The sequence below is a fragment of the Manis javanica genome, chromosome 3 (assembly GCF_040802235.1).
Source record: "Manis javanica isolate MJ-LG chromosome 3, MJ_LKY, whole genome shotgun sequence".
Classification (NCBI taxonomy): Eukaryota; Metazoa; Chordata; class Mammalia; order Pholidota; family Manidae; genus Manis; species Manis javanica.
Window position 1 is genome coordinate 10466441 of NC_133158.1, and position 27858 is coordinate 10494298.

The 27858-nt window shown below is 48.4% G+C and overlaps 1 protein-coding gene across 3 annotated transcripts in view; it reads left to right on the top strand.

The window, feature by feature from the left end:
* PTPRG (protein tyrosine phosphatase receptor type G) overlaps positions 1–27858 on the top strand; it is a 624649-nt gene that overhangs the window by 533376 nt on the left and 63415 nt on the right. For 2 of the 3 annotated variants that reach the window (XM_037019107.2, XM_037019109.2), the window contains exons 10-13: positions 1537–1645; positions 6486–6535; positions 8284–9067; positions 19802–19934. In XM_037019107.2, coding sequence (XP_036875002.2) covers positions 1537–1645; positions 6486–6535; positions 8284–9067; positions 19802–19934 — 1076 coding nt within the window. The remainder of the gene's footprint in view (positions 1–1536; positions 1646–6485; positions 6536–8283; positions 9068–19801; positions 19935–27858) is intronic. The other variant, XM_037019108.2, reaches the window with a different exon arrangement.

A 27858-nucleotide genomic window follows, 5' to 3' on the forward strand; every position in this document is an offset into this window, starting at 1 on the left:
TGACAGCAAGTTCTTTTTTGTAAAAATTTCTAGGGGTGGTTATTTTCTTTTGGGACACACAAAATTAATTTTTGTAATTCCTCAAGAAGTCAAAGAGTGCTGACTTAGTGGCAATAAAGCTGTTCTCCAACTTACAGTTATTGTAGCCCAGAAACCAAAGGAGAAGCTTAACATTTGTGTGGCATGTTCAGTCTGTGTCCCTCTTTCACATCCTCACTACAAACCCCTGAGGCAGATGTTACTACGCACCTTTCTCAAAGAAGAGAAGGGGGGCGTAAAGTTCAACAATATGACCCCAACTCCTCTCACCAGGAAGCAGTTCGCCAGGCAACAGCAGCTGGCGTGGCCGCTCACATTTCAGTGTCTATTTGGAGGTTTTCAGTAGCCACATGGGGGAAAACCCACTCAGTGGTGAAACTCCCAGAACCGCTTTCTGTACATGGCCCAGAAAGCACGATTTGATGACAGGCCATTTCGTCCTTTAGGAAGTCTTTGAAAATCAGCTGCTTTTGTTGTTTGTTGCTTCAGGAAGCAAATGCTTGCTTTTTAGGCATTTTCCATTTTCTTATTTTTAAAGGCTCTCGGAATAAAGCTTTCAGGAATGAGGGTCTGGGTCTGGTTGGTGGCATTTGACCAGGGACTAGCAAACTTTTTCTAGAAAGGGCCAGACAGTAAATACCAGGCTTTACAGGCCAGAAGGTCTCTGTGGTAACTACTGAAATCTGCCATTCTAGGGTGAAAGCTGCCACAGATAACACATACATGAATGGGCATGGCTGTGTGCCAGTAAAACTTTACTTAGCAAAACAGTGGGCCAGATTTGGCTGTGGGCTGTAGCTTGTCACTTCCTGTGTTAGACCGGTTGCATTCTTTCTGTTGCGTGGTGTGACCTACCTGTGAACGAGGCTTGCCTGCATCATACAGCACTAATAGGACCCACGAGAGATAGGTCCTACTGCAGTTAACAGCTGAAGGTAGCAGAGACTGAAAGACACCGAGTGACTGACTGGGGATTGCACAGCCAGTGAGTGGCGTGGCAAAGATCCCATGTCACCTGACCTCTGCTCAGCTGCTCTTCCTAGCCTCGTGCCTCATGTTATCCATGGTCCAGGTTCAACAAGGCCTTTAAACTGCAAAGAAACAGACACACAGAGATTTTATAGTTGAAGTTCCAAACTCAGCATGGCCCCGGAAATTCAGTACACTTGGTAACCCTAGAGGATGTCTCGGCTAAATAACTATGATAAAGTATAGCTGTTTAAAAAAAAAAAACCCAAGCTTTGAGAGTACAGAGAGGCCTGAAAACATGTTCTAAGCCATACTCGCGAATGTGAGTCAAGACTGATTTTGTTATTTCTCTGAATGCACTTTCCTTTCAAAAGGAAAAGTGGGAAAGCGTCATGTCTGTCAGATTTTGCCACGCTACCCAGAAACGTGAAGGTAATACTTAACCATTGCCTTAGGTTTGGCTTTAGAATATAAGGTGCGCACCGCCTTCTAGAACCAGCTCACCACCCTTTCCTCCTTCGCCCGCAGAAAGCCATCATTAGCCATGTCTCGCCTGACAGCCTTTACTTGTTCCGTGTCCAGGCTGTGTGTCGGAATGACATGCGCAGCGACTTCAGCCAGACCCTGCTCTTCCAAGGTAAGGCCGGGCCCCTCCGACCAGGGGTGCCCCTGCTTCTGTAGCTTTGTCTTTTTCCCTGTGAAGGTGTTTGGACAAAAGGAGACGTGCTGGGCATAAGCATCAGTGTGGGGCTTTAAATCTCACATGAAAAGGCCTCAGGAATTTCCGCTTGTCTTTTAGGTTGTGGGTTGCCTAGGAAGAAGAGCAAAGCGTCGGCTAATTTTTTTTTATGACTGCTGTTTTCCAGCGGTGGGGAACCGAGTACTTGTCTAAGTCTAATGCTGTGCCGGATCACAGAATGCCCTCGCAGCTGTGTTGGGGAATATCATCTGTGACTTTCCAGCGTGATTCAGTTAGCTTTCTCTTAAGAACTAGAGCCCAGACAAATAGGGCCCACCCTTCCGGCCTGCGAGCCGCATGAACAAGCCCCTGCCTGCAGGATCCTGGAGCTTCTTGAGAAGTAGATGTGTGTTCCTGCTGACTTGGAGTCTAGAAGGAAGTTCCAGAGCTGGGATTAGGGTGACGCAACAGAGGCATCGACCCCACGACACAATTTGAAGGAGCGCCAAAATCCCAGTAATCAAGAAGCATCCTATTTTAATGGAATCATTTTTAAAAGCAAAATCCAGGCAAAAGGTTCATGAACAAAATGTCAAAATTTTAAATAAAGATGGGATCTATTCTGTCTTATCTGCCCCAGCCTAGTCCCAATTCTGGTTCCAATAAAGCTTTATTTATAAAATCAGGCAGGGTCCCTGGGCCATAGTTTGCCAACTGGGTTTTGTGTTGCGCACTAAGACCAGCTTGGAGGGAGAGACGAGGGCAGTGGGCTTCATCTGCCCGTCTGAGGTCCCCCCTGATAGGGTTCTTTACGTCTTGGATCCTCAGTTTCAGGTAAACCTACACACTGGGCCAGTGGTTCTTAACCTTTCTGAGTCATGACCTTGTGCCTAGAAGATGCCAACATTTTTTGTACTTCAAGGGCCCCGTAAATCCTTTAGGCTGTTGTTAGGTAGCGTCAGCATTGCCTGGAAGCCTATGAGAAGGGCACCTTTCTGCCCCCTCCCCACACCAGTCGCCTCAGAATCTCTGAGGGTGGGCCCCAGGAATCTGAGCTGTCATGCACATTAAAGACAGAAGTGCTCATTTAGAGCTGCAGCCCCGAAATGACGGCCCAAGTTTGAGTGCTGCCTGTCACGTGTTTTTGTGACTCTGAGAATGCTTATTAACCTCTTTAAGCTGCAGTTTCACAGTCTGAAACGTGGTCCCACTCACAGTGCTGACTTCATAGGGTCCTCACAGAATGACATGGGTGATGCATGTTAAATAATCAGCGCAATACCTGGTACCAACTATAAATATCCCCTTAGTTTGATATAAAAAATAATAAATGACAAGCCTGGGGTAAGAAGCCCTCCAGCCTAGATTCCCTCCAAGGATCCCTTCTCACTTTATAATTTTGCCCCTAGTATTTAAATAGCCTTTCCTAATGTTCACCTTATCTTATCCTTCTATTTAAACTAATTGAAATTAGCGTGGCTGTATTTTTTCACAGATAAATCATGCTCGCCTTGTCCACCTGTGCCCAGAATATATTGGCCTCTTTGCCTGTAGGCCCAGACCAGGTCTGTGCTGGCCCAGGGGGCAGGAAACAGAAGACAAAGGGGAGCTTACTGAGGCCAGGCCCTAAAACTTTGGATACATGAATCATGATCAGGCCTCCCACATGCTCCGACCAAGAGCCTGGATCTGCAGAACTGCCTTTCCTGATTAATAGGCCCTTGAGCTTGCTGGCTTCTGCATGGACTTGGAAAAATTAAATGTTTATAATGTAATGTAATTCAAAAAGGCCTTGTCAGCAGTAAATTCCAAGTTCAGAGTATTTAAGATGTCTGTTCATAGTGGCTTGTTGAAAATGGCCAGTGTTTGCTTTGTCTACAGATTTTCTTTGTTCAGAGGTGGGCATCAGTTTACTCATTTTCTGTTTGGTGTTTGTCCCTCTGAGGTGACACAGGGGCAGGGACCCCTCACTCCTTCCCACAGCACCCGTGGGCAGTGTAAACACTAGACACGCAGGTGAGCTAACACTTCGTTTCTCATGAGCCATAGAGGGCAATGTGTAAAATCAATCAAGTATTAGGCCACAGGTTTTAAAAGAGAAAGGAAAAAAGCTTAGAGAATTTCATGGAAACCTTGTTCAGAACAATTAGGTTTCCCAGTGATGGAATTTACATCTGGTTTGTGTACCTGAGGAAGCCACATGGAATATTTGCATTATTGTAGTAAGAAAACCAATATTTATGTTTTATATATCATAATAAATATGTTTACCTAACTGTGCTAAATAGAACAAAAATAATAATGGCTACCGTAGCTGTAGAAGGGCTCACAGTTACAGAGCATTTGCCCGTAAGTTACTCTATCCGACTTCATGGCAACTTGTGATACAGATGTTATTTTATAGACGGGAAATGGTGTTCAGGGGAGTTAAGTAACTTGCAAAATATCACTTGGCCACTAAACAGTCCTATTTCTTATTTGAAGTCTGCCACTTATACGCAGCAACAGACGACCCCTCAAGAGTAAACATTACCCTATGCCTCCCGGTGCTCAGCAAACAATAGGAGTGACTAGAGTATCAAAGCCCTTTCTGCTGCTCTGAATAGTCGCTGAGAACAGGACTTTGTGAGCTTTTTCTTTGACCCATTAGGCCACCTATTGAAGCTGATGGATCCTCTCTCAGAATGATTTTTAAATAAATGAGTAAAATACACAGGAAAGGAAACCAATTATGTTTCAGATACAGTTGTCAAAATATTTTAAACAAATTGGGAATGTAGTAATATATCTGCTTTTTTATTAAAGTATTAAATGACAAGTGGTGGGTCCGTTAGCTACTGTGATTTGTGAGAAGTGAGGAACACAAACGATATCCGGAAAGAGCTACAGCAGTGGTAAGGCAGTATGAAAGTAACCAATTTCCATCAGAGCCGAAGTCCCAGGTCCGGGTGGTGCAGGCTGAGCGCAGTGGCCGGCGTCCGCAGCAGAAGGCAGGCCCACGCCCGTGAGAGCTTAGTGAGGATGCGGGTGCAGTTGTGTCTTCCCAGCATCCCGTGAGGCCAGTGGGCCCCAGCTTCAGCCCTCTTGAGCCGAAAGGTCCCATACAAACTTCCTAGTCACCACAACTAGAAGTGACCCTGGTGGAAATTGTTCAGTATTAATGAAAAGCTGGCATGCTGATTGAGTGGCTGTTTAGTTTGCTGGCCTTAATTAAAGCCCTTTATCGAGGGCAGGAAAAGCAGGTGTCCTAGGAACCTTTTTCCTGTCTTAACAAAGGACGGTGTGTATATACCTGTCTGAGGCACGGCATGGATCCTGGAGCCAGTAAAGGATAGGGGGAGGTTCTGTTTAGTCCCAGGCAGGAGCTGTTTGCCTTCTAGGCTGCCTTATTTGACCTGGTCGTATTGACTTCTGAGTCAGTCTGGTCTCCACATCTCTCTCCTCATGCGTCTCACTTCACTGGCTATCTAGAGGAGTCCAACTTAGAGAAACAGAGTAGAGTGGTGGTTACTAGGGACCCCAGGGGGAGAGGGAAATGAGGAGCAGTTGTTTAGTGGGTATAGAGTTTCAGCTTTGCAATGAAAAAGTTCTAGAGATGTGCTTTACATCATAAATCTAATTAACACTATTGAACCATATACTTAGAAGTTGGTTAAGATGGCAGTTTTACATTGTGTGTGCTTTTTCCCATTAAACATTTTTTTAAGTTACATTGTATAATAATGATAACATATTGGTAAACAGGCTATAGGAAGTAACACCAGACACGGTAATGTGTGGTTAATATAAAAGAATCTTGAAGCAACGATAGCAGTATTTTATGGGGTTTTAAATCTTATTCAGACATAAATATAATTGACCCTTGAGCAACAACGAGGGATTAAAGGCACTAACCTGAGTGCAGTATAACAGAAACAGGTGATTAACCTATATTTTGAATGTTATGTATATTACATACTGTATTTTGACCATAAACTAAGTTATAAAAAGAAAATATTTTTAAAAATGGTCACAAGTCCCCAATAAATTTCCCAGTATATTTATTGTAAAACACCGTGTATAAGTGGACCCACACAATTCAAACCCTTTTCCTTCAAGGGCCCGCTATTTATGACAGTACGCAAAAGGTGAGGTGGGCAAATGGAGTTAAATTATTGTGCAGTTCTTATATTTTTAGGAAATGGTAAAAGCACTAACTTAAGGTAAACTATTATAAGTTGAGGATGCATATTATCACCACTGAAAGGATAACCTAAGAAATTATAACCACAGATTGGAGTAGTGAAACATATGATTCCACTTATATGAAGTTCAAAAATAGACACAACTCCGTCAGAGGTGAGAATGCAGGTTACCTTTGGGAAAGGGGGTACTGGGTGTTGGCTAGATGGGGGCACAGACAAACCTAAGGTGCTGGAGAATATCTCTATCTCAGCATAGGTGGTAGTTTCATAAATGTTTATAGAGGTTAAAAATTAATCAGACTATACAGTTTTGATTTATACATTTTACATCATAAGTCTTACCTCGATAAAGCAGGAAACAATAAAAATTTTAAATTAATAGCTTGAGACAAGTCATCAGACTGTGGCCCAAAGGCCAGATCTAGCCATCTGAATGTTTTTTAATGACTCATAAGCTATTTTACTTTTTTTAATGACTGGAAAAAAATAAAGAGGAAAATTAGTTCATAACATGTGAAAGTGACATGTAGTTCAGATTTGTGTCCATAACTAAAGTTTTGTGACAACAACAAAAAAAGTCATGTTGTTTACAATGTAATGTCTTTGTTTCTCAGCTAACACCACTCGAATATTTCAAGGGACCAGAATTGTTAAAACAGGAGTGGTAAGTAGAGAAAATGCTAAATCACTTTGTCATGCCTGGTTATTAATTCTCATGCAGTTAAAACTGTCACCACAAGGTGGCAGTATAATGATGTCCTATTGCTCGATGTGATGAGGTTAAAATACAGAAAATTATTCACTGTAAAATTCAATACATTATGAAAACAAGCTGTGCAAAGCTGTGGTGTTATACTATAATTTTTGTCAAGATAAAAATTCTCCAGATTTTTTATTATTATTTACAGAATCATATAATGTAGAGCGGAAAAGAGGTCTGTTCCAAAGCCTTCCTTGGACATACACGAAAACTCGTTTGTCTTTTGCCCAGTTACAAATATTTGCATATACTAGAATCTCAGTATCTAAGTTTTCCTATTTCTAGTGCAACTAGTAATTATAGTATTAATCAGTGTTGGTGATAACAATAATGGGCTAAAATTTATTGAGCATTTGCCTGAGTTTCAGGCACAGATTACTTCATTATTTTTTTGGTGTTACCATTATTCCCATTTTATGAAAGAGAACCCCAAGACTCAGTGAGATAATATGTCCAGGATCACCCGGAAAGAAGGCTCATTTTTTTTAAGCTTTGTCTCCAGTGCCTGATCTTATGTGGTATCTGACATTTCATTAACCAACCTCACAACTCAGCATTTGCTAACTTGATCATCCTTAAAAATACAAAGTTTTCAAACTAAAATTTAATGATAAACTTATGAAATCTATGTTGTTCTGGCTCTCTTGTTTTGAACTGTAGAAATGATGAGCTGGAATTCTGGGTTCCGTGCACCAGGTTATGAGAACTGAAATTAAACTAAGAGCAATATTGTTTAATGCTAAGATACTACAAGTGAATACAGTCCCACAGTTAAGCCCCAATGTAGGTGGGTGGGAGGAATGGGCTGAGGGTTGGACATAGGCAGCCCTGCCCCTGCCCCTTAACATCTCTGCGCCTTGGTTTCTCTGCCAGTAAAATGGAGTGATGGGCACGTGTGCCTCGAGGCTAGTGTGGAAAGCCCAGCACACAGCTGGCGGTTGCTAAACGGAACTCTTCATTGCCGTCATCTACGTGGGCATAGATTTTACCGTGGATTAACCCAGACACTCTGAAAGGCGCAGCAACCGAGTAGCGTCCAGCACAGAGACGCAGGGCTACAAGTCAGTCCCCAAAGTTGGCAGCACAGAGCGTGCCTCCTGCCTCGGTCCCGCCACCGCCGGCAGGGGTGTGCCCCTTGTCCCTTCTCTCCATCCCCTCCCTCACGTCAGGTGACGGATCTAGATCCTGGAGGGCTTTCGAGGCTTGAGGGTGACGCATTTTCCACCAGTGCCGCTAACATGTGAAAAAGCGAGGCCTCCTGCTCTTCCGGTGTCACCCCAGGGTGGTTGACCATCCGATGCTGCCAGTTTATTTCTTGCTAGATACTGGCTTCCAGCCAAGTTGAGTGCAGCTTACCTCTGTGTCACTCGGCCTCCTCCTGAGCAGTGTCAGTGAAAGGGTGGGGTCCGTACGCCACTTGAAATTTTAATGCGCTCTAAGGAATTGTAAAACCACTAAGACCAGAGATGGCCTTGCGTGGTCACCTGTGTCCGCGCTGGCACCGTGCTGTGTGAAGCCCCAAGAGTAGAACACGGGATGAGCAGAACCCTTCGGGGGTCACAAGCAGGGCCCCCTCCCCAGTCCTCACGGCTGAAACGTCTCTGCTTTCTCTCCCTCCCGCCTCCCCGCGTCCCCCCGGGCGGCCTCTCAAGCCCACAGTGTCCCCGGCCTCCTCGGCAGACATGGCCCCCATCAGCTCGGGGTCCTCCACCTGGACGTCCTCCGGCATCCCCTTCTCGTTCGTGTCCATGGCCACTGGGATGGGCCCCTCGTCCAGCGGCAGCCAGGCGACGGTGGCCTCGGTGGTCACCAGCACGCTCCTGGCCGGCCTGGGCTTCGGCGGCGGCGGCCTCCCCTCCTTCCCCAGCTCCGTGTGGCCCACGCGCCTGCCGACGGCGCCCGCGACGTCCAAGCAGGCCAGCCGGCCGCCCCTGGCCACGACGGAAGCGGCGGCCTCCCCGGGCCCGGACGGCGACCCGGCCCCGACCAAGCACGGCGAGGGCGCCGAGGACGGGGGGAAGGACGAGAAGGGCGAGAGTGAGGACGGGGAGCGCGAGCACGAGGAGGAGGGGGAGAAGGACGCGGAGAAGAAGGACAGGGGCGGGGCGACCCGCGCCCCCCGGGGCCGGGGCCGGGAGGAGCCCACCGCGGCCCCCTCGCCTCCCAGCGGGACCGCCCAGGGCGGCGGGCCTCGGACTACAGCCGGGCGCCAGCGGGAGCACAGCGCCGCCCCCACCGACCGGCCCGGGGGCGCCCCGGGTCCCGACCCCGGCCTGCGCCCCAACGCGGCCACCTCCGCCCCGGTGCCCCCCACTGCCGTGGAGGAACGTCATGGGGGGACTGACCCCAGCAGACCTGGAGCACCGTCTGAAAAGGCGCCTGTGTCCCGAGGGGACCGGTTTTCCGAGGACAGCAAGTTTATCACTGTTAATCCAGGTAAGCGGCCCCGCCCCTCCTCAAGGCCCCTGCTGCTGTGAATGGCCCTCTTCTCTTCTGAAAAATGGGGTGAGCAGTGAAGACCCAGGAAATGCTTGATGTTCCTGGAACTGTGTGTGGGTCCCCGATGGGGGGGATGTGCGTGCCTCTCTTTTATTCTAATAATAACCAACGCCTGGCTTTGCTGCAACAAGTCTTACTAGATATTTGTCTCCTGGTAAAACCTACTTACCTCAGAATAACTCCAAGGACTTCAGCCACACAGTGAAGTAAGTGAATGAAAAGACATTAGTCTTCAGTTTATTCATTAAGATTTCCTTCTTTGCTCACTTAACAATGCCTGTAATTACAGCCTGCGTGTTTGGTGCCAGGCACTGGGCTGGGTGCCGACCCAGGTAAGTACGCCCCCCACCTCCTGAAGCTCCCGGCCTAAAGGAGAAGACTGGGATGGCGGCAGCTAGCTAGTGCCCTGGTCAGGAAGTTAAAAAGCACAACGTTAGAAAGGAGGCAAGCCAGTTAGCTGGCAAGCCAGAAATTGGAGATTGTGAAACGGTAATAGAGGAAACGAGGTCAAAAGATAATAACAAGGAGGGCCAGGGCCCGTCTTAACTAAGAGAGGCCACTCCTGGGAAGTGACACTTACACTGAAACCAGAAGGATGGCTGAGTGTGGGGAGAGTGGGTAATAACCTGCTGGCCTAGCCCATGAAATAGGGCCCGTTCTTCCAGAGCCCAGTAACTGCAAATTGCCCAGTTTATAGATGGTGAGATCAGGGCATGGCTGGTCTGGCCTTTGCTGGCTTTGCTGTGAGGATGTGATTCCACATCACGCTGACTGGTGGCAATGTTGTTGATCTATCAGACGCTCAAATCTTAATGAACCACCCTGACAGTTTCTGCAGGGCAGCCGTGAGCATGAGAGGTTGTTATTGTTTTGAGGGGGTTTTCTTAATAAGAAATTCTTCCTTTTGCCAGACTACAAGATGTTTAGCAACAATTTTTTTTGCATCTAAGCTGTTGTGGAGTTATAAGAGTGCAAAAAAAAAAAAGCAACTGGTAAATATTTATTTGCTTTTGCACTTGTAAACATTAAAATTCATCTAAAGCTGAGATCTCGTATGTTAAGATACAACTTCGAATAAATTTTCATGTTTTGAATTATGTTCCTCCTTAAAGCTGGTATGGACTCATTTCTTGAAGTTTGGGTTTCCTCTGGGTGTTGCTCAGTTTGTCCTGGATTTAGGGAAAGTGCCTTCTGCAGAATTGAAGGAAGGAAATATTGGACCATTTGTGAAGCTGTTAAGGCAATTCCTGCATGAACAGTGATGTTCCCTCTAGGAACTGCTGTGGAAAGGTTGACTTTCTTACATTTGAGGATATTAAAGAAATATTTATGGAGTACCCACTGTGTGCCAGACACTGGACTAGGCATTGGGAAAAGGTCAAGACAGGCTTGTGTGCTCTTGGGGTCTGTGTTCTAGTGGGGGAGCTTGAGAATATTCCAGTAAGTACATGCATAACTTCAAATGCTGGAGTTGGGGAGGGGGCAGTGGGACATGGAGTGGCCAAGGAATGGCATTTAAGCAGATGTCCAAGGGGTGAGAAGGAGCCAGCCATGCAAAGATCCATGGAAGAACACTCGAGGCTGCAGGGGTCCAGACATCCTGAAGCAGGGGTTAATTTGGAATCGTCAAGGAGTTACCAGAAGGCCAGTGAACCTGGGCCTCAGAGAGTCAGGAGAGATAAAGGATGAGGTCAGAGGTGAGCAGGACTAAGTCAGGAAGGGGCTCAGCAGCCGTGCTGAGGGTTTGATTCTACTTGAAGTGGAAAAACCAGTGGTGGATTTCAGTAGAATGCTTACTTATCTGATTAACTTTTTTGAAATCACTCAGACCTCTTGTGGAGATAGTACAGGGGACGCACATGTGGACACAGGAAGCCCGGTTGAGAGGTGGTTGTGGTGATAGCAGCGCGGGCCAGCACAGCTTCTCCAAAGAGGGGTAGCGGGCCTGGAGTTGAATTTCGAGCTTGAGTGGTTCAGCCAGTAGACTAAGGGCTCTGGAAGAGGGGTGTTCTCGGCCTGCTCCTGTCAGACACTTCTTTGGGCACACTTCCAAAAAAGGTGACTGTTAAGAGCTCAGGTTGGGAGTGTTTACACCTTGAGAGACTAGAGAGGAAGAGGTCCTGGGGCACATTCCAGTTAAGTGGACATGATCATTGCCTTTCTAGTTAAATTCCGGGTGCCAGGAAAGGGGAGAAGAAACAGGTGGTAAACCTTGGGGATTTCCAGCTCCAGGTATGGGTCGCATGGGTCTCTGCTTCAGCTCGCAGGCATGCGGGTCAGCAATCCTGGCAGAGGAGCGTCCGGAGTCCGATCGCCCAGTGGGCCCTGCCCCTTACTCAGTGGGGGTCCTCGGCCCGCCTTTGCTCAGCATCCTCATCTGTGAAGTGGAGACAGCACTTCCTTAGTGCAGAAGGAGGTCCTGACCCCTTGCCGTTGGTCAAACAGGAGGAGGAGCTCTCTGCAGCCCAGAGGCCACAGAATCACGCTGGCGACTGTGAGGAGGGAGGCCCTTAGCAGCCATTGGTTTCCTAATCATCCCTGGACATTATCCAGCCCGCCAAGACAAAGTCCCCACTTCACTGGCATTCGAAATGAGCCCCAGGGACTCTGCTGTGTCCCCAAACTGGCAAATCAGAGCATCTCCCTCCCTTTCATCTCAGCGTGAAGGTTCACTTCTTCCCAGAGCAAAAAGGGATCCTTCTTTGGAATTGCAGGCAATTCAGATTTGAGTGGGGTGGCGGTGCTTATTCAAGCCAGAGATCAGCAAACGTTTTTTGCAAATGACCACGTCGTAAACATCAGCTTTGTGGGCCGTGGGTCTTTGTTGCAACTATTCAACTCTTGCCGTGTGTAGCACAACAGCAGCCAAAGACAAATAGATAAATGAGTGGGTATGACGGAGTCACTAAAACTGTTTACAGAAACAGACAGTGGGCCTGATTTGATCTCCAAGCTGGCATTTGCTGACCCCTGGTATAAGCAGAAATATGTGAGCACCTACTGGTGAATAAAGGGTGTGAGTAACTTGAGGATAGAACTCACAAACCCCACATCAGTCCATGATCCCCGGGGACTCAGTTTGCCCCCATCCATCCTGCCCTTTCCCCATCTGCCTCCTCCAACTTGGCATTTATTTTTCTTAATGAAATCACCATTTTCATGGTTTAAAGACTTTGAATGTACATTTGTTTGAATCTGTTGTACATTTTTTATTAACATTAAGTAAAGCAGTCATTTTCATCAGTATTTAGTCTTCTTTGAAAAAACCACTCTCCTTTAAAGTTACAAACTGTCCTATTTTTATCAACATCTCCAACAGGCTGTTTTCAATTCCTTTGATTTTTTTTTATAACACCTTTTTAAGCCTTGTGAGTGGTAGCATTAACATTAATTTACAGGGAAGAAGAGGGGACTCCTTCTAAAGAAGAAGTGCCAAACTCAGACATCTCCAGAAATGAGACAGGTAATATCAATGAGAAGAGAGAACCAGGTGTTAGACAGTAGGGAGTGGTGAGGACTGCAGGAAACTAGAGAGGGCATGAGAGGGCCGCCTCCCCCAGTTCCAGCTGATGATAGCCAGTGAGAATGCCTAGTGAGCCAGAAACCAAACCAGGTCTTTGTGAAGAATCTCCCTGTTTGTGAGTAACTTCAAATCCAAAACAGGTTTTGTGTGTGTGTGTGTGTTCTCTTACATGTGACAAACTAAATGCATCCCTGGGCCAGGTAGCTACAAATCGCTGCAGTAGAGCTGATTGCTCTAGTTGCTGCTACCCCAACTCTCACAGTGTTAGGGTTTTCCATTTTTCCATCTTGCACTCGTTCACTGAAAGCTTACTGACTACCTCCTCGGGGTCAGCCCTGAGGCAGGTGCTAAAGGGGTTATCCAGGCCAGGGGTCTGCAAGCTACAGTCTCCAGGCCAGATCTGGTCCATGACCTGCTTTCGTCCAGCCCATGAGCTAAGAAAGGACAGAGTGGGTCCAGAGGTGCCGGGCACTAAAGCTGCTGTTCTGCTTCGAGCCAGAGCGGAGGACGCGAAGCTCCAACCACCCGATGCTTTGGGCAACCCCGTGGTACCTCTCTGGGATTCTCAAGCCCTAAGGAACCGGCTAGAAAACTTCTGATCATAGAAACAGTCCCATCACCCCTTAGCGTTTGTTCCCTGCCGTCATGCCTGTGCTAAAAGCCAAACTGCTCTTTGAGGCCCTACAGCACCCCGGGAGGGCTGTGCTGCCGTCGGGGCCGTTAGGCAGTGAGGAAATGAGCCTCAGAAGGTTCAGGAATGTGGCCCAGGCGACACAGCACTGGCAACACTGGACTCAAACACGGGCCCTGGCCGCACACACCAGGAGAGTCCACCCTGCACGGAACTGCCTTCCCTTCCCCCCCGGCTTTGGGGCTTGCTGCCCAAGTACACAGCACAGTGATTACAGATGAAGCGTTAATTACTCAGTGAACATTCGAGTGTGTGCTTTAACGGAGATACCAGTTTCCCATTTACGGCCGAGATTCTCAGCAAGAAATGATCTTGTCCCCCGTCCCTTCCCCAGTGAGGATATTCAGCAGTATCTGGAAGCATTTTGGGTGTCATGACTGGGCCCTTCCGCAGTCAGGCTACTACTGGCATGGAGTGGGCAGAGACCAAGGGTACCGCTAAATGCCGGATGATACGCAGGGCACCCCTGCGGCCAAGAATCATCTGGCCCCATGATTGAAAAACTCTTCGTGTACAGTATTAATGTGAGGTCTTTTTTTCAAAGAACTTCACCTATGGAAAAATGAAGGGCAAAAGTAGTAGAGGTTCATGAAGGCAACGCAGGAACCGTGAACGCAGTGTTCAGCCGCAGTCCCTGCAGGTGGAGGGGACAGTATTGCTTTACTGGGAATAAATTACAGCAGGCTCCTGCCTGGACTTCGTGAAGCAGTTGCCAGGTTTCAGGGCTGGGTCTGTGGCCAGGATCTCTTTTTGGGAGATGTTTTTTTCCACATAATTCTTCTTGTCTCTGCTCATGGCTGTCATTTTCCTGGGAGGGTCAGAAAGAATGGGCCTGGAGTGGCTTGGAGGGGTGACTCAGCTCCAGTGCCAGGAAGTGTGTGCGTCCTTGGGAATCCCTGTTCCATGCTGAGTGGCTGTTGAACCCGGACAGCTGGTGTATCTGTTGGTGTGGAAAAGGAGACCCCACCAAGGACGGGTAGGTTTCCAGAGAGGCTGGGATCAAGAATCAAGGCTGGAAGGGGCAGTGGATTTGACACGAGGTAGTAGACAGCCTCTGTCTTGCAATGAAGTGTTTTTGGTGAAGGTTAGATAGGTCAGAACTGGCGGTATTTTTGGTTCTTGGAATTTAACTGGGATTTATCAGTGCTTCAGCTGCCCAACATCTAGTTGAAATGGCCGTGACAGACAGTTGTTGAGTCCGATGAAGTGAAGTCTGTGCGAAATGGTAAAAGAGTGCTGAGAGAGAATTCTGGGTGGTGATATAAATGGAAACATATCCTGCTCTAATCCAGCGCAGAACTGATAATGGGGACACGGAACAGGTGTCCTGTTCCAGGAGAAGGTAATGTATTTTGCAACTGTCAATCATGCTTCTGCAACAGTGGTTTGGACAGTAGCAGAGCTGCAGAAAAATGAAGGCAAATTTTGTGGCTCTGCAAAAAAAAAGCAATTGCCTTCTTACTTGACCCCCGTTTGTGGGGGGCTACCAAAAACAAAACAAAACAAAATGACAAGTGCCAGTGAGGCTGTGGAGAGATGGGGAACCCTTGTATACTATTGGTGGAAATGTAAAGTGGTGCAGTTGCTATGGAAAGCAGAAAGAGGTTATTTAAAAATTGAAAATAGAATTACCACATGGTCCAGTAATCACACTTCTGGGTATATACCCAAAAGAATCAAAAGTAGGACCTTGAAGAGATACTTGTACCCCCATGTTCATAGCAGCATTGTTTACAGTAGCCAGGGGGTAGAGCCATCAAAATGTCCACCAGCAGGTGAGTGGATAAGCAATATGTTGTACATGCCCACACAATGGAATATTACTCAGCCTTCAAAAGGAAGGGCATTCTGATAACTGCGCTGTGGACAAACCCTGGGGACATTATGCTAAGTGAAGTAAGGCAGCCAGGAAAAGATAAATATATATGAGTCCACTTGCATGAGATGTCTAAGAGTGGTCAGTCAGAGACAGAGAGCAGAACAGTGGCTGCCAGGGGCTGAGGGAAGAGGGTTGGCAGATCGTTGTTTAATGGGTGTTGAGTTTCAGTTTTGTTAATGGAAAATGGATCCGAAAGAATGGGTGCACAACGGTGTGAATATACTTAACACTACTGAAGCGGTTAAGATGGTAAATTTTATGCGGGGGTTTTTTTTGCCACATTTCTTTTAATAGCAGCTGCCTTAATTCATGGATATGTTTTGTTTTTTTTTTAATGAGTGGCGTTAATCAGAACAAATGCAGTCACATTGCCCACAATCAAACCATGCTATAGATTGATGAGTGTGCAGATTGTCCTTCTCTTGATCTTTCTTGAAAAGTGAGAATCCGGCTTAGCCTGACACCTGATCGGGGCCTGTCTGATCCACGCTCGTTTTAGTCTCAACAGCATAGGGGTTCTTGTCCTGCCAAAGAAGTTGAGCCCTTACTGTGGGGTAGGCAGCCTCTCAGATGAGTCCATCTGATGTATCACTGGGTGTAGCATTTATAGTACATTGTACTCCGTTTTTATTTGCTTCTACTGGGATGAGAGCCAAGCCAGTAAAAGGCAAACAGCATTAATTCAGTGATGACATATGCCACTGAAAACTGTTTTTCTTTTCTTTTTTTTTTTTTTTTCATTTTTTTTAAAAAGCAGAATGGAGGCACTTTACTCAGATTCTGCTGAATGCTGAAATAAAAGCTGGAAGGAGAAAGGACTGCAGAAGGTCATTACACCTTCCCTCCCTCCTGTGAACATCGAGAGAGGGTTAGTTAGCATCTTGCTGTCGGTTTCACCAGGAGGCTGTTTGTGAAGCAGCTTCATTCTCTGATTCCCAGCTCTGGCTGGCCTCCTATCTTCTGGCCCTCCCAGTCAGCCCTCAACTACATATCCCATGGGGGGAGTGAGTCGATCCCCCTTCCCATTTCCATCCTCTCACACACAGACAAGCAGGATGCAACTCTGGAATGAGTATGAAAGAGGTCCAGGTTCACTGAGGGGCATGACCCACACCCTATAGATGGAACGACAGCCTGGTCTATTTCTAATTGGTTGAAAAATCTCATTGAAAATAAATACTGAAGTGAGAACACCTCCTTCTACAAAAGCAGCCTCTTCTCTTGAGCCAGCTTAGTGATTTCAGAATCCTGGTCAGGAGTTTATTAAAACCATGGTTTTTCCTTTGGATTATGAGGCCTTTTTAAAAGACCCTGGTTTGTGTTGTTCTGCTGATTCCTTGGGCCAGAGTGCCATCCTGCAGACTGAAATTAGACTGGTGAGAGCAAGCTGGCAGCAGGATTCAGGCTGAGGAAAGCCAGGTCTGGGGTGCGGTATTAGGGAGCCGTGGGGACTGGCAAACTAGTCATATGTAATCTGTTTGAAGAGGGTGTGCTGCTTGGTTCCAGCTGATGTTTGCCACGTGGGAATTCAGGCCTGTATTGCCAGCCTCGAACATTTCTGGGAGAAGACTCCATTGTTGGTTTTATGTGAACTCAATTGCTTATTAAATGTTGGCAGATAACTTAAAATTTAATAATAATTAGGGGGGAAGGGTGCCAAGCCAGACACATGTGTCCCCACAGCCCAGGGTCTGCAGGAATCAAAGGGCTGGTCCTGCCAGGAAAGCCAGGATGGGGATGAATCAGAGGTGGGGACGAGAAGTGCGTGAACCGGGGGGCCCTGCACACGTCCTGGTGTCAGGATTTGGGCATCGTGTAGGGCAACACACCCTCCGGGAAGTGGCAGCTGCATTCGGCTGGACCTTTCAGGAGGCAGCTGGGCTACAAGTGGGACTGGGAGCAGCAGGGAGCTGCTCCTAACAGCTGGGAGCATCTAATTTTATCACAATCAGCAGTGTCGCTTGGCTGCACGGAAAGGGAGAGGAGGATGCCATTCTCTGGGCGCCTCCTCTGTGTCAGGCACTGTGCTTATGCTCAGCTGGTCCGCGTGGCTTCAGGAACACACCGCCAGTGCGGTCATCCTGTGCTCGGAAGGCTCTGCTCTCGCCATCTTGAAACTCTTAATAATCTTTGACCAGGAGCCCCCAGCATTTCATCTTGCATCTGGCTGTGCAAATTATGTGGTCAAAGTTCACAGCATCTGTTTCACGTGGATTATCTTGTTTTATCCTAGCAAGTCTCCTGGGAGGTGAGCATCTAATTTTATCTCCCTTTGATAGAGGAGAGACGAGAGGCTCAGAGATGGGCAGTCACCTACCCAAAGTCACACAGCTAGAAAGGCCTGAGCCAGAGTGTGTAATCAGGCCTACCCGACTCTGAAGGTTCGCCCCAGTGGGATAATTGCTAGCCTGGGCTGCCCCCTGCTGGAGCCCTGCAAAATTATTCTGATTTGCAAGTGGTTCCTCTGACTGGTTACTAAAGCTTGGCTATTGAAGCATTAGGTCAAGGAAGGGACTGCAGGTGTGACCTTTGTCCGCCTCAGCTTACACCTCTGCAGTAGCGTCCAGTGCCCTTGGGACTAAAACCTGTTCTTAATCCAGCCTAGAAAGCCCCGGCCGGCGTGGCCTCTAACTCCCCATCTCGGCCCCTCCGCGCCTCCTACTCTGAGTGCTTTCATGCTCTGTTCAAACACATGTCTTCCCCTGCGTTTGGCCTGGTAACGCCCCTTCTCCTTCAGGTCTCCACATTAGGGAGTCCCTCAAGAATCCCTGGGCTAGACAGCTGCTCCCCTACACCCTTGGGCTTCCCCTGGCGTCACACTCATTTAGTCTGATTGCTGGTTCCTTTGTCGGCCTCTCTGCCTTTCAACGATCCCTGTCCTGCGGCAGAGGGTTGCTCCTGTCATGTTCTGCCACATCCCGTCCATACTACCCTCTGGCACACACTAGGCACTCAGCAAATAGTCTTGTACTGAAAAACCGTGGCGCAAGGGGTTGAGAGAAATGGCCTGGCATGGTTAAGAAGGCGCTTCATATGCTGTGACGTGCTCTGTTGCAGTTTTTAGTCGGAGAGTGCTTCACCTGTTTGCCTTGATCTTCTTACCTGTGAGCTGGGCATAATCTGGCCCACCTGTTTTGTGGGCCTGTGCGTGAGACCAAGTTGGCGATCAGAGGAAACTAGAGGAACCCCGGTGAGGAGCACTGTGACCCACCTCTTCGGTATTCAGGAGCTTTGCGTCTTTAATAATCTCCTCCCAAGGCCAATTATTTCTTTCTTGCCTCGCCCACCTTCTCTCACTTGGAAACCCAGCCTGATCAGGTCTGCCTTTAGTCCGTCCTGGGGTCCCTCGGCTGGCTGGATGCTGGCCTAGTTTTTGCAGAGCAGGAGTCCTTGCTGAGCACAAGGCAGCCTGCAGCCAGCTTTGGCTTTTTCAAGGGGTCTCCCCCTGCGGTCACAGTTGACTTTGCTCTCTTGCCACCTGCCTCCCGTGCTTGCCTCTGTGCACCTGTGCTGTTCCCCGCCCCACACAGCAGCTGATTTTCATTTGGGCCACGTGGCACTTTGCAGGCATCTAACCCGCTGTGCAAAGGAGTAGGTTCGCCCTGAGGCTCCTGGGATCTCATGAAGGTACTCAGGGCCGGAGAGACACTGAGGAGAGCGCTGCTTGGGTAAGAGGTTTCCGAGGACCAGAGAGAATCCTGAGCCATTTTATGAACTTTCCTGTGGCCCTTAGACTGGCTGCAATGTAGAGGCAGACGAGAGCTGGGAGCAGAAAAGGACATGGCTTCCTGTGCTTGGGTGTCCGAGTGCTTTTAGAAGGCTAGGGTCGGGGGTGGTAATGGCAGCAGAATGAAAGCTGCAGAACCAGATCTGGGGAGAGACAGGAACCCTGGGGATCTGCCTTGTGGGCATGGGGAGCAGAGGCCTGTGGGTGTTCCTGCTGGGACGTGCTGCTGTTCAGTCTGGGAGTCTCTGCCCGAGAGTCGGGGTAAGAGAGCCCTACCCTAGGTTGAGTCCCATGCCCAGCTCTGGCCCCATGCTTGGGTGACTCTCAGCGTGACTGTTAGGGGGAGGCAGTTTCCTGGAGCCGGGCTGGGGGCGGTTACTAGAAGAAGGGGTCGTGCGTGCTGAGCAGGCCGAGTACTTGACCGCGGCAGTCACAGCAGGCCCTCTCGGTGAAACCCGTCACACTGCTGCCCCTACCCGACACCAGGGAAACAGGCCCTCGGCCAGCCACTGCCGCCACCACACCCCTCTCCAGGGGGCACTTGAGGGCTGGGTTCGGCCCTGAGTACCTGTCTGCAGTGCACCCAGAGGCCCCCCAGGTCAGTGATATTCCTGGACTAAGGCTGGATGCCTGTCTTCTTTGCAACTTTGTTTGAATAGACCCCGACCTTGATGTGCAGGTCCAGCCCGCTGGTGGCCTGCGGGCCAAGGCCCTGACCAGCGTGGCCTTTGCAGGCAGCGGCGCAGGCTGCACACTGGCCCCCGGCGGAGCAAGCAGCCGTTCTCCGGGTCCCACGCGGGCCCCCCCGCCCCTCTGTTCTCTGCTCTAACCAGCGCAGTTTCTCTCCACAGCAGAGAAGAACACCTCGGGGATGACCAGCCGCCCTACCCCAGGGAGAATGGAGTGGATCATCCCCCTCATTGTGGTGTCAGCCTTGACCTTCGTGTGCCTCATCCTTCTCATCGCTGTGCTAGTTTACTGGAGGTGAGTAGCCAGGCAGCAGCGGCGGGGCGCGAGGGGGCCGGGCTCCGGGGCAGCACGCTGCCCTGGGCAGCAAGCCAGGGGTCTCCTCATTTGGTAAAGGAAGGCAGCTGTGGGGCTTCTAGGGTCACCACCTGGGCGGTCTGGGGTCTGTATGGAGGTCAAGGCACTTACGACGAGCTGCTGGGATCTTTGCCTGGGAATTGGGGAGGTCCGGGTTCAAATTCCTGCCCTGCTAATTGCTGGTTTCAAACCCCCTTTACACTCTGAACTTTAGTTCCAAAACCTGGAAAGCAAGTTAATAAGTTTCACAGTACTTGCAGTTCCTCTGAGACTATGCCTCACATCCAAACTCCCCTTGACCTTGAAATTTTTGTCATAGCATTTTGCTGTAAATTAGGTGATAGGAAAATATTTAGCCTATTATGTGGCTTTTAATACATGTAAGACAAAAACGGCTAATCACTGTGAGTCATCCCTGTATTGTCCTTGAAGTCGTTCTCACTACTGCTCATGGGAACTGCTGCAGCTCCTGTTTAAAAGCCCTGTGTGTTCTCAGCTGTGCTCTCCCAGCCAGTTTAACTGAAGGGGGCCCCCTGGCCTGCTTGGTTGGCCTGCCTTCACCTCTGACGTTAATGTAGGAGACTCCTGGCCTTTCACAACCTTCATCAGTGGTGAATGGCATCATATTTCCATCCCTCCCTGCCTTCTTTCCATTCATTCGATTAATTTTGAGCCCCCTGTTGCATGCCAGACACCCCTCTCATGGAGCTTACATCTTACTAGGGCAGACAGGCAATAAAGCAAAAAGTAAATTAAAGAATACTTATGATGGCATTAAGTGTGTCATAGAGAAAACAATCTGTGGGAGGGGGGCATGCTGGGGCCTAGGGGTGGATATTCTGAGTGGTTAAGGAAGGCGTACCTGGCACGTGATACTTAACAAAGACTGAAAGGAGGATGGAGTCAAACAGGCTGCACCTGGGGCAAGTCCCAAGCAGCATAAATGGCAGGTGCAAAGGCCCTGGGGCAGGAGAATGCCTGGCATGCCTCAGGAATAACTAAGAGGCCAGCATGGCTTGAGTAGGTGAGTGTGGTGGAGGGGGATCAGAGCATGGACAGCCTTGAGGGACATTGTAGGTACATTTCTTTTCCTCTAAGATAGTAGGGCTGGTGCAGAAGAGTGTTGTGATCTAACGTCAGGATTACTTGGCTGTTGTGTTGCAGAGAGCCTGAGGGAGTGCAGGAGTGGATGAGCCCAGCAGGGAGAACACAAGAGGGAGGGTGGAGGCTCAGACAAGAGGGGCATTGCAGGTAGTAGGAAGGGATTGGATACAGATGCATTCTGAAGGCAGGGTCCGCAGGCTCTGCTGACACATTGGCCTTGAGTCCCTGGGTCTCTTCTCAACCGGACAGAACAAGGGAATAAGGAAGTTCACCTCAGGCTTCTCCAGGCGTCGGAGGGTAACAAGCACTGCTAGTACTGCAGACCAGCTAGACTGAATTTCATCGCCTTCTGGGGTGAGCCTAGGAATATAGACTCGCCTCCCTGTCACCCATTCTCCAGGACAGAGTGGTTTGCAAACAAATACTTTTCTAGTAAATTGGAGGCTGCCTACCATGGGATGAACTGAGCACACAGGAGTAACAACGGGTCTGCACATTCATCTCCTGGCTCAGCGTGGTGCTGTGGTCTCAGTCCTCGGCTCTCCCACAGGACAGCAGAGACAGCCCACAGCTGCCCCAGGCTGGGACCCAAGCCCAGCAGCCCAGAGTGAAAATGTGCCCATTCAGAGTAGTTCAGGCATTGGCCCACCACCCACCTGAGAATGGATCACGTGACCTAGGAAGACCTTGGACTGTGTCACAACCAGGCTGTCCAAGCACACATGTTGACTGCAAGCTGCACGTGGAAAGGGGCTGTGTAATATAGTAAAGGAAGCTCTAAGATCCCTCCATTCAAGATGTATTTTTTTTCATCAGAAAATGACCACTACTTACAATTCTGAAAAACACAGTGAGTCCAAATAGAAAATACGTATTGAATAATGTTTCATGCTTAAAATATATTTATATACAAACATACATGCATGCATATATCCAAAGATGGGTATCCAAAGACTCTGCATAAGAGCTTTCACCCAACTAATGCCAGTTACGCAAAAACAAGTGTGAAGGAGAAAATACTCGGCCCAAGTATTTTCAAGGAACATAAGAAAACACCGATAGCAGTTTTAGTAAAATGGGAGTAGCCGTAGGACAGATGAGCTGGCTAAGCATGAGAACAGCCTGGAGGGGGCGGGGACCTTTGTTCTGGCCGACTTTTTTTTTTATTATTAATGTGAAAGGAGGCGGCCTTGGGGAGCTTACACAGAAGAGCTTGTAAGCTCAGAAGAGGCGTGTTTCCCCTTGGCAGGGCAGCTTTGAAGCCAGGGCAACAATGCTTCGCTTCTACCTTTTGAGAGTGAATGAGTGGCAAAGAGACTTGGCGAAAGTAGGGCACTGAGGCAGATCGAAACTCTCCGGATCATTTCCTCGGGTGGCAGGCCCGGCGCCTGGGGGTTCCCACCAGCTGGCTGTGGTGACAGTCTGCTCAGCCGAGGCCCGGCCCTCGCAGCTGTTCTGCTTTCTGGGTCTTCACTTGCCGTTGCTGACCCTGCAATTTAATGGGTTCGTGAAGTAGTAGCAAATGAAACCTCAGGTCTCTGAATTGTGTGTGCCCACTAGTGTCCCATTGTACCATAATATTAGCACTTGTTGATGCTTGGCAATTCCTTTTTGAGTGCCACGCACTCGGGTGGCACCCTCTCATGTGGTTCTTACAGTCGATCTGCATGGTAGGTAGTGTTCCTATCCCCGTTTTAAGAGTAAGGGACTGGAAGCTCAGAGAGGGCCAGTGACTTGCCCAGTCCTGCAGGAGCGGTGGACCCTGGTGGTGAGCACAGACGTTAACCTTCCTTAACATCTCGTGCCTGTGTACCACGAAGGCCGCACTTGACTGGTGTCCAGCTGCGCCGCATGGACCTGGAGTTAGGGAGCCCACTGTGCCAACACCTACCTGGCTGTTAGATCACGTGCCTTCTTTGGCCACAGAAGGGAAGGTTACTAATATGTGCTGAATGCCTACTCTGCCTAAGCAGCATGCAGGGTTCTCATCCACTATGTTGGAACCGACAAAAATCTGCTTCAAACTGCCTTAACACAAGGAAAAAACAATTGTTGATTAACGGCATTGGGAAGTCGGAAGCTCTGGGCCCTGCTAGATTTGCAAGATGGAACGAGAGGAGGACTGTGCTTGCTGGGTGTGTCTTTCATTCTCGGTGCTTGTGACCTGTTCTCTCTCTGTCTCTCTCTGGTCCTTTCTCTTGGGCAGGTCCTCTATTTCTACATGGTGACCTCTGGCTCCTATTAACTTACATTCCTCCCATCGCAGTAGAAAGGGAATCTCTCGGAATTTCAGTTAAGTCCCAAGATGGTGTCTCTTAGGACTGACTCAGGACATGCGTCCATCCCCAGAACAACCTCTGGTGGCCAGAAGGATCACAGATTCTTGTGAGGCCTGGGTCTTAAATTAACCCTGGGGCCCAGAAGTGAGGTCACTGCCATCAAAATGACATGCACTGAAGCAGGACAATGGGTGTTTTCCCAAAACATCGAGACCCAGAAAGGTGACTGGATGCAGGGGCCAAGAGGTCGGAAGCAGCCAGTGTCACTTTCAGGAGAAGCTGGGAAATTGGAATCAAAGAGGGGAGGGCTTTTCCATGAAGGAAAGAGAGTCCAGGCTTGGGTAGCAGGGAAATGTACATGTGACTAGTGGGAAAGAACCGTGGTGGACATGTGAGCTCGGCGTGCTCAGCCTCAGGCTCCCAGTTAGGACTCTGGTCTGACAAGTGCCATGCACTGGAAAACTAGGGGCCACTTTCCATCCCATCCCGACTGCAGGATTGGTAGCACATATAGTAGTTTAGAAGTGTTCTGTTATTTAAGAAATGAAAAAGGTATTCTGTTGCATGGGTACTAGACCCACTGCTCAACCAGTTTTCACAGAGTGCCTACCACACTGTGTGCTGGGCCTGGTGACTCAGGGATGAGGTCCTGTTCCTCAAGGTTCTTGCCTGGGACAGGCAGACAAGTAAATCGAATATGGTGAGTGTTCAGAAAGGAACAAGTCCGAGTTGCTATCACAGCACATAGGAAGGGCTTCAGCCCGGCCTGGAAGGGAGTGGGGTCAAGGAGAGCTCCCTGGAGGGTCCGATGCCCAGGCTGGGGGCTGAAGCAGGAGCAGCTGTCAGCTAGGGAAGAGGGCGGGGGGCCATGGTGCTGGAGAGAGAGGGCCTGGCGTACTGTCAGCAGGCACGTGTGGTTCAGCATCGCTGGAGGAAGTATGGGGGCAAGACGAGCCGGCTCATGAAGGCCTTTGTGGCCGATTCTGAGCATGGTGGAAGAGCCTGAAGGAGCCCAAGCTGTAGGAGGGTAGGATGAGAAAATAGCAGTACCTCATGGTGCCGAAGTGGCAGCGCAGGCCCGGCGTCAGCCAGCCTGTGTTTGGAGCCAGGCTCCTCACTCACTCAGAACCTGTGTAGCCTTAGAGCATGTATTGTTAATGGGGTTTGATCCTCCCCAAAGGGGTGAAAATGGCTTCTTGGGAGGTGAAAAAACTGTGTATAAGGCACAGATATACATATGATACATAAAGAGATACATGACGTTAGTGGTATTAGATGTCATTGGGAGGGGGCCAGTAGAGGGGAAAGTTTCTAGGAAGGCCCTTACATAAGACGACTTCACCACCTTCAATTTTGTCCTCTGCGAAATAGAGTTAAGAACTGTGTCGTTGGGCTCATGTGAGGAGTCGCTGGACTCATGAGGAGTACATGTGGATGACGGGAAATTGTCCCAGTTTCTGGCACATGTGAATAACCAGTGGTGGTGGTTGTATTATTACCTCTGACTTAGGGAAAAATATAAATTTAATTCTGGGTCCTGGTGTGCCTAAAAAGAAGTTGTTGTTCTTTAATAAAGAAATTTAGACTTACAAATCTAAATGAATATCATGCACTTTAATAGCTGTTCACAAGTTCTTTGTCCATTGCTTGAAAATAACTTTTGGAATTTACTTCCTTTTGAATGATCTCAGTAATGCAAAATATTTATCTTCCTAAAAGTAGCTAAAAGTCATCTGTTTGGAGCTTAAAATAGATGAACCAATGAGTAGAACTACTTGGGGACAAGCAGTGTAAGTGACTGTGGGGTTAATGAAATAGGTTTGAGTCATGCTTCCAATAGGCCTCAAGGCAATTCCGGGAGCGAATCCCTAAGTGACTAGATTATTAAAGACATGATCCACCCACCCCACCTCAGCTCTTCCCAAAAAAACCTTGAAGCCCAGTGGTCAACCTCAGGAACTCAGGCTTGGCTGAAAAGTCTGCTTCATTAGCTGCTGAGCAGACACCCCAGGACCCCGGCAGCCTGACAGCAGGAAGTTCATTTCTCACCCACGTGAACTCTCACGAGGTTGGGCAGCCCTTCCGCACACATGGCCTTTCGTTTGGGACCATGTGTTTCCTACATGGCCGTAGTGGGGATAAAAATCAAGGAGACACCTAGCTCTCAAATGCATGGCCCTGAAGTGGAATCCTTCACTCCCATTTGCTCACCATTGGCCAGAATGGTCACACAGCCCCCAAAAACATAAGATTAGATGGAGGGCATATTTAGCGAGCACTGCCAGAAATACCCAGATTCAGACCCTTTGGCACATTAAGTTACAAGAGTGTCGGCTGAAAAGAACAAGTTTGGAGGCCCATCTTCAGTCTTACAGCTTTGTATTTGGCTGAAACTAAAAAACAAAATAAAACAAAACATCTGACTTTTTTTTGTCATATGAAAGATACACAGAGACACATTGAGGACTTTGAGGGCCATGTTTTTATCAGCAATATGGGTATGTGGGACAAATTTATTTTAAAACACTGCTAGCTGAGATGTTACAGGTATGATACCATATAGTTCTCTCTTGAATGCTCCTTGCAAAGGTCTACCTTGAAGAGACATGGGAAGCAAAATCCATAGTAATGCCCAAGTTGTAAGGATACTGGAAAGAAAAACATGCTACGTGCCCTGGGACAAGCATGAGGGTCGTTGGGCAGCTAATAAAGACAAAACCAACGAACAGTCGCAGACTGCCTCCTTTTGCGAATGGTGCCCCATGTGTGCCTTTTGAATCTTACACACCACGTCAACCCTGCGATGGTTCAGAGATGAAATAGCTTCTGTTGAAATGAGGGAGAAAGAAATGCATTGAATAGTTTTGAAATGTGCCTTTTTGGCTAGTACTCAGGATGGTAGCAACACACGCGTCTTGGATTACTAGGCAGCGCATTCCAAAAGGCCCAGACCCCTGCCTTCCTGAGACAAGCTGTTCCTGTGGCGCTAATGTGCTGACGTCCCTGAAAAGACTTGGAGCAGTACAGCTGCTGCCACTCAGAAAGAGGACATTTTTTGAAAGGTTTCTGTCTGATTTGCATGACTTGAGGTGGGTGCTGGGAGAGGAGCTGTGTGCAGGGTGTCCAGGCGCTGGCCCAGGGCACACAGCTGGGTCATTATTTCACTTGTTCTGTAGAAGAGCTTAGCCACTGTGAGCAGGTCATTAGTGTCCACTTAAGAATTCTGAATATTGTGAAGATACTTTTGGTTTATTTTTTCTGTAATCTTGAGGAAAATTGCTTCGAAGGGTAGCTGTTCTCTGATGAGCAAAGTCTTACCCCTAAAATGGCTTCATATGTCTTAAGACCTATATAACCAAGAATCTTTTATTGAATATTCACCATGCCACGCATGTGCTAATAAGCAGATTACCTCACTATCTAATCAGCATTCAAGTCCTCAGCATTGTTATATCCATTTGGCAGATGAGAAAACTGAGGCTTGGTAAAATCAGGTGACCTGCCCAAATCCCAGTGTTAGTCTTTGGGGGACCTGGGATTTGAACCCAGGTAATGTGACTTCATAGCCTACTGCCTTAATCATTATATTATTTTGCCCAGATGAGGAGTAGTGTGTCTGGAGGTATTTACTTCCATCCATAGCCTGTTTTTTATAACTCATGTTTATGTCCTGAAAAGGTCCTATGGTTTGGATTTACTGAAGTCATGTGGAAAAAAAATTCAGAAAACCAATTATATTTTCAGGTTTTCTAGAAACTGAAGAAATTTTGATGTTAAATAATAAACCTATTTGTTCTGCCTTAGTTCTAGCTTATCAGTGCTACATTAACTTGATGACAAGTGGGCATCTTACTGACCATACTTCTAGCTTAGAGAAGAACTTTCCAGAGGTTCTTTACCAGATAATACTGAGCTTGGATTCTGCAACAGAAAGCTGGAATCTCGGAGTTAGCATTGTAACACCTGACCCAGGTTCCTTAAAATTTGATAGGATTTCACACTCTGGTCTGAGTTCATTTCCCTCTTCACATGACCAAGCTGTCCATAAAGTCTGTGGAAAATGAGTCAACACCAATTTAGTCTCAGGGACATAGAAAAAAGTCTTTTACTCCCATCTTTAGACTTTCAGAAATTCTGCCATCCATTAGTGCCTCTCACTAAGAATGCTGCTCAAGAAAACAAGTGAGTTTTGTTGACATTGCAATTTTTTCCTTTCCTGGATGTTCGGTGGGAGACAGTGTAATAAATATAAAGGGGGGCAAACTGCAAACAGGGGACTTGTGCTGGCGTAATGGCGGCTCCGGCACCCAAGCAGGTATGAAAGTCGAGTGTGGGCATGTGGCAACACCCGTCTCCTGCTTGAGGAATGACTGACCACGTGTGCCCCAGCGGAGCTCGGATCCCTCCCGTATTCCCAGGGCCGCAGCCATGATGCTCAGAGCTGCCCCAAGCCCAGTCGCACGCTCTCCGCCCGTCTGCTC